Source organism: Sinocyclocheilus anshuiensis, unplaced genomic scaffold (genome assembly GCF_001515605.1).
Source record: "Sinocyclocheilus anshuiensis isolate Anshui unplaced genomic scaffold, SAMN03320099.WGS_v1.1 scaffold647, whole genome shotgun sequence".
NCBI classification, from domain to species: domain Eukaryota; kingdom Metazoa; phylum Chordata; class Actinopteri; order Cypriniformes; family Cyprinidae; genus Sinocyclocheilus; species Sinocyclocheilus anshuiensis.
Genome location: NW_015552606.1, coordinates 326,397 through 333,271, shown reverse-complemented (window position 1 = coordinate 333,271; position 6,875 = coordinate 326,397). Strand labels below are relative to the sequence as shown.

General features: G+C 39.6%; 1 protein-coding gene across 4 annotated transcripts in view; it reads right to left on the bottom strand.

Annotated features, from left to right (window-relative positions):
* LOC107665879 (MAGUK p55 subfamily member 7-like) overlaps nt 1-6,875 on the bottom strand; it is a 147,129-nt gene that overhangs the window by 17,552 nt on the left and 122,702 nt on the right. For all 4 annotated transcript variants that reach the window (XM_016456939.1, XM_016456938.1, XM_016456942.1 and 1 more), the window contains one exon: nt 29-199. In XM_016456939.1, the coding sequence (XP_016312425.1) occupies nt 29-199 (171 nt within the window). The remainder of the gene's footprint in view (nt 1-28; nt 200-6,875) is intronic.

Below are 6,875 nucleotides of genomic sequence, written 5' to 3'. Positions count from 1 at the left end.
TATTTCATATTCAAGTTGTTACACTTACCAACTAACAAGACAAGTCTGTGCCTGTCTCCGTGTTTTCTGCGGTAGGCCGTCACCTCTTCATAAGTGGGCACATCAGCTGTGTCGTATTGCTCACTTCTCTTACATTCATACATCGACTTATTTGTCTTCTTATCTCTTCTGCTGAGACGAAAACTCCTCCGTAGACCCGCTGGAGAGGAAGAGAGAAACAAATAAAGACAAAAGAACAATAAGCTTGTCTTACATTCTTGTGTGCATTTGAAAATGAGGATTTAATGTAAACATATAGATTCTGTGTTTTTCTGTCAATATGGGGTGCTGCGTGTACATTAATGAGGAAAAAAAATTAACAAATGATTTTAGCCAATGGCTGCAATATAACAAAGAGTGAAAAATTGAAGGGGGTCTGAATACTTTCCGTACCCACTGTAAGTCTTACTGGATCTTAACACTCTCCTACACTTACTCATTCTTTACTGAGCCATTCACCCTGCCTACTGCATCTGTATAGGTTTGAGGTTGTGGTCAGTGATAAATATGCTTTTTGGAAGTAGGCCTGATATAAGAAAGAAGCTGATTTGGTGCCAATTAAACAATTTTATTACTTCAATGTTGAAAACAGTCGTTACCTAATTATTTATTTTTTGGAAACTGTGGTCCAAACTTATGAAATATATTGTACATGCATATTCCTTAGCATCTTGAGCCACTTTTAAAGGTGCTATATTCATTTTTTTGTACTAGATTTATTTTTCTTCTAAAAATATTTTTTTAATTATTATTTTTGACTATGTTCTACATATCCTCCATTCCATTCCTGTGTTCATTCATCAAATATTTTGGTGTATTGGTTACTCTTTCATCCACTGTCAAGTGTTTAGGTCTATTAGTTCCATATACCACATTTTACCATATCTAAACCAATTCCACAGATTTTCCCCTAAAAATCAGCATGGAAAATGCGAAAAGCATCCGCAAATTCCGTCTGGGCCCGATCATAACAGATTTTCCTGTGCGCCATCATCATATGAACCTACTTGTGGTTCTTTCATCCACGTCCAGGTAAAAAAAACGACCAGACCGAAATATCTGAGGCTACGTATTTCATGGGGACACGGCAGGAGGTGGCTATTTCAGGACACGGTCATAGCTATGGGTGTTTTTTTCATGCCCTAAAAGGTTGTTAAGAACCTCACCACAAAACCTCCTGTCTGATTACTCTGGACAGCACCAGTCTGTCTTTAATGACCCCAGACTGTATCAAAACTCAAAACGTACCCCTCATTTAAGCAGCACGGTTTTATATTCATGACAGATGCTAGTTAGTCTAGCACAGCCCCAAACCAGAGACACCTAATACCCCATCTCTGCACAAGGCATTTTCCCCTCCCGCCTTAACTGCATTTTATTTTTTTTTAACCGTGATTAATGAATGCAGGGACATGATGCAAGATGCGGCAGTAAGAAAATTATGGACTGAGAAGGGGAATGAAAAAACAAAAACCCTGATCCAGTCCCCATTTAATACTTTCCACAGCACTAAGAGACTGTGGAGCGCAGATGTGCGGCCATGGACAGATCCTGCATTCTTTACAGCTTGTTCTTTTCCACACAGTCACCTAATAAGGGCTGGTGGGGACCTACGCTGGGATACAAATGAAACACACCGTAAGTCAAGTGCTCGCTGTACCACAACACAAGTGTTTGTGTGGTTTCACAGCTTTGGTTACAAGCGTTTAGGACAGAGCATTCTTCCACTCAGGCTAACCTGTGGTCTCTGCTGCTCGTGCCACTTGACGTGTTGCCATCATGCTAAAACTCAACCCTGACTGGAGCAAAAACATCAACATTATTATAACAAGGTATGCATAAAGGTATGATTATCTGACAAATATCTACGTCATTTGATGGGAAAAAGGTTTATATTAATTTAAAGGAAATCATTCCCTTGGAGAGGATATGACTGTGACCTTAAGTAAGCTGAAACACTGAGTGGCTTGTTCCATTAAATTTTTGTACCCTTCAGTTTCGATAGTCGATTGGCTCTGGCATTGGGAATCTCCAATTTCCCGAGCACAGAGCAGGTGCAAAGCTTTTATTACGGCTGCTCGGCTGTGGCTAGTCAATGCAAATTGCAGTTCTCTGTCTGAAGAGGATTCGTAATCTGGACCCTTCAAAATCACTTAAAACAGGATAGACGGCTCCATCTAAATAGCCGAAATATTGCCTTCCATCTCAATGAGGATAAATAAATCAAGACACAGAAAGCAATCTACCCCCCTCTTGAACCCCTCTCCGTAACTGATTGAATTCGAATAAAAAAAACAAAAAAAAAACAACATGAAAATTAATCCATTCCAGTCTGAGCAGAAATGTGTCCACATTTTGGGCCTGCTTCTTGTCAGTGAACCTTATTTCTCTCTTTTTCCAAAGGACGCAGCTTTGTATGACAAATCTATATGTGGGGTGACGGAAGGCAGCTCAGATATATTAAAAATGCTCAGCCAAGGACCTTCTGGTTTGGGGACAAAGATAAATATAAAAAGAGAAAGCCAGTTAGCCAAGGAGTCATAAAATTCTTTCCATTTCCCTTCCAGTATGACAGTACGGGCTAGAAGACCGACACGTGCCCGCCATAGAGGCCCAAACATGCACCTCCTAATGGCGTGCACTGTGGTGTGACGAGTTAATTAGACCTCAGAGCTACGCAACCTACCATCACCAACTAGCAGTTCACAAATCAAACCTGTTCTTCCACTGAGACATGGAAGGAAAAACAATGAAAAGGCCCAAATTCAGTGTAAACACAGAAAGACACGCGCTGCCGCCGCACACAAAATCGCCTGAGAGCTGCTGTGGCTCCCGAATGCCAATTTTCCACAGCAGTAATATCTTACAGCCGTGGAAGAAATTTTGTAGATGTGTGAGGTGAAAGCCCTGAGGGATTTAAAAAGGCTGAGGATGAAGAGGGGTAATAACCTTCAAACACATTAACTCCCCATGTGGATACGGAATGATGCACATTCACATTTATCAAAAAGATAAGGGAACCAGAAAAAGGTCAAAGAGGGGAATCATAATACTCTGTAGAGTGATCAGTCAAACTGAAAGTGATTTCATAGAAAGAGCTCTTGTATTTTTCCATCATTTTTTGGTTTACAACCCGCGACTAATTATTTTATCCATTATTTTGAAATGGGTAATCCTTGTCCTGTGCTTATAAGTCATACTTAATCATGTAGTAAATTTTCCCAAGTATGCCACTTTTTACTGATTGAGAGAGTGAAGGTGGATACGGTTGAACAAAATAAGCTGTATTTCAGTGCGAGTAGTTTTTAGGCTTCCTGAAACGAGGAAATTAACTCAAATAAAGTTCTCTCTCTTGTGAAATGCCTCGGCCTACGCCTTCCACCCCAAACAAGGTTAACGGAGAGCTGCCTGTTGAGCATGTGAACGATCCATTCAGATGGACAGACATATGGCCTTCACTCACTCCCACCCTCTTTTACGGTCATCTGTGGAAAGGTTTAGCGGTATTGTACAGGCCCCTGGGGTGGTGTCAGGGAGACCCCCAGCATCAAACATTAAGAAGTTTCCGGCACAAATCGCACGTACCAGAATTGTCTGATCTCATCTCATGTGCACACTAACTATATTCTATCTCTTGTAGGGGGAAATGTGTCTTTCTGTGTACTCAGACAAACGGTTTACCAACTCCAGTTATCTCTCAGCATTCCCACAGATAAGCACGAACTGGCTGCCTGGATCCAGGGGAGAAGATGGATTACCATCACAGGCAACGATTAAAAAAAACAAGTATTTAGTAGTGCTATTTGAAATATGTATTGGGCACTGCTTTGAATCATGTTGAACTCATTAAGAATGGCTGTCTAGGGGAAACACACTGTAGGAGTGGATTCCATTGTGCTACCTAAGTGGAAAGTCGTTTTCTGCCCAAGTGTTACAGGCTTGCTCTGAATACCGACTCTTCATACCTGCTGGCCAGAGGAGAATAGACTTGAATGAAGGATTGATATTTGTTTTTTCTCAGTCCTATCCAAAACTCAAATTTAGAGAAAGGATTGTTAAGATGTGCTTGAGCCACTATATATATATATATATATACAGTGGGTACGGAAAGTATTCAGACCCCCTTAAATTTTTCACTCTTTGTTATATTGCAGATACTTTCCGTACCCACTGTGTATATATATATATATATATATATATTTGTATGTAGTTAAGAACTGATAAAATGTATATCTTAACTGTAATGCAAGTTGCTTTGGATAAATGCATTTTTTTTTGTCCTTAAGAAAATGTAATTATAAATGAATTTATTTAAAGACAGCCACAATTTGTTCAGTAAACCACTGTTTAATGAAAAAGAAAAACAAAAGCAATTTTATTTTTAGTTTTCCCCCACTGTACTGAAAACATACTGAACCGTGACTTCAAAGCATCCATCCATCTAGAATTGTGACTTCAAAACGTCCATACACACATTATTATTGTTAGTTATTATTATTTTTATTAGTGTAACAGTGCATTACATGAATATAAATAAATAAAAATAGCTAAAAGTATAAAGTAAATATATACAATCACAAACATATTTATAAATATTTAATGTATATACTTATGAAATATAATACGTGTTTTATTATTATTATTATACACGCATGAAAATAATACTTTTTTGAGAGGTGCATGTTTACAATTCTTAAGTTTAGATTTCTTAAGAGAGAGATATCTCTTAAGAAATCTCAATTTGTGAAAATTGGAAAAAAAACTCATCTGGTATAGTTTGTTCTTATAAGGAGAGTGGATTGATATATGAACTACAAAAGCATGGGAACACTGCTTGATGCATCAGTGGAGACACATATACACAGTCAAACTCAGACAAACAGAGTGGGCTGCCAGGTCAAGCCGGTGCAGTCATTACTAGCAGGTTTAGTAAGTATCAGAACTACAAATCCAATAGGCTAGCTGGAGGACACAGTCCTGCTGGTAGTCTCATCAATCACCTGTTCCTTCCATCAGAGATACGAAACACCCACACACAAACATCACCAACAGACACACAAAACCTATACACTGAACCGCTGCAAAGACTGGCTATTCCTGACCCCCACAGACGGATAGCCAAACACTGAGACTATAATCATCCACTACTGGCTACAAATCAGACGAACAGATGCCCATTTGCTCTCTATGTCCATGGCCAATTCAAATCTTGTCTACCATACACACAAAATTAGAGACACTGCCAAACGACCCCTCCAAATTAAAATCCCAGTGACTTCAGCTGATTATACTAAAGTGTATCCACCTGAGCTGGGGTCAGTGTGGGGAAAAGTGTGGTAATCCAAAGCTGTGCACAGCTACAGGCCTCGAGGCTTCTGGCCCCGGTGCTCCTCCTCCAGGAGTGAACCTGTGGACAGATGAGATAAACTCATTTTGGAAATGGAGCGTTTTTTTTTATTTCAGTCTAAAACACGTCTCCATTTTTCCATAACTCCTGCCTTAATTGGATTCCGGGGTCTAATGGCTTTCCCAGCTTTAGCGTCTCCCCCCAAATGTTTTCTTTTTTTTGTTCTTTCTTCTGACTCCGGTCAACTTTCTTCCCTGTTTCTACTCCTAAATTGTGGTCGCCTTCAGTCTGCAGAGAGGTCATTAGGATTAGCCGATCACTGCAAACCTGTCTTCACATCATATCACATCACATATTTTATGCAAAAAAAAAAAAAGGGGAATATAGTCAAAACTATACGCAAATAAAGCAAGGCTTAACTGGATGTAATGACTGACTTGCAATTTAAAGCATGCAGACAAAATGCTCATGTATGATTAGGTAATAGCAGCCAATTGTTTGAGCAAATTATTTGGTCACATGGCCTGAAACAATTACATGACTTTTTGTGTATCTAGTAATTTATTTGGTAAATTTGTTTCCAATCATCTGCTTAAGACTGGAATACACTACACGACTTTTGCCCCAGTTTACAGTCTGGAGAAGCTGACACTTGTTGCCAAAAGCCAGTTTGCAGATGAATTGACAGATTTCACAGAACATCGCTCAGCACATGATAGTCACAGACTCTGATTTTTTATTAGCTTCAGACTATGATTCCAACCAGTCCTGCTTAATTTTTCTGTGAAATAAGTGATGATTTTTTTCAGGATTTGAGAGAATTCAAAACAACTACATTTATTTGAAATAGAAAACTTTTGTAACAATATAAAAGCCCATGCTGAAAAAAAAATGACTGACCCCAAACTTTTGAATGGTAGTGTAGAGTACATGGATGGAAACCCAGCTATTATAGTTGTTAAATGTTTGTTCTGTCTACCCCCCATCTTTAAAGCAAAACATGACTTTTCTGCCATATCACACACACAAAGATGCACAGACACACGTGCACTAGTTCAACTGAAAACTGTACTGCTGATGTACATGAATGGATGGCACACTTGGGATTAAGACTAATACTCCTTGCACACCTGACACTCCTTCATCCTAGTGACACGGGGGGAGCAGAACTAGCAATGCATCTGTGTTATTCAGTCTTACATTACTACAGCACCAGGTTCAAATCATAACAGCGAATTAGACCATAGGCTTTAAAGAGGTCAATGTTTTTCCCCTCAAAAATTCTCCTGTTACATGGAATATGTAATGCATGGCAGGGCACGGAAGCTGGAAGGAGCTGTCCAGGGATCAGCCCTTGTGATGCTTTGGCCGTTGGGAGGAAGAGGAGAGGCTGAGGCTAAAATAAGTGGCCAGCGGCTTAGGGTTTACAAAAACAGACTAATGTCTACTAGTGAGTGAGAGAGAGAGAGAGAGAGAGAGAGAGGGGGGG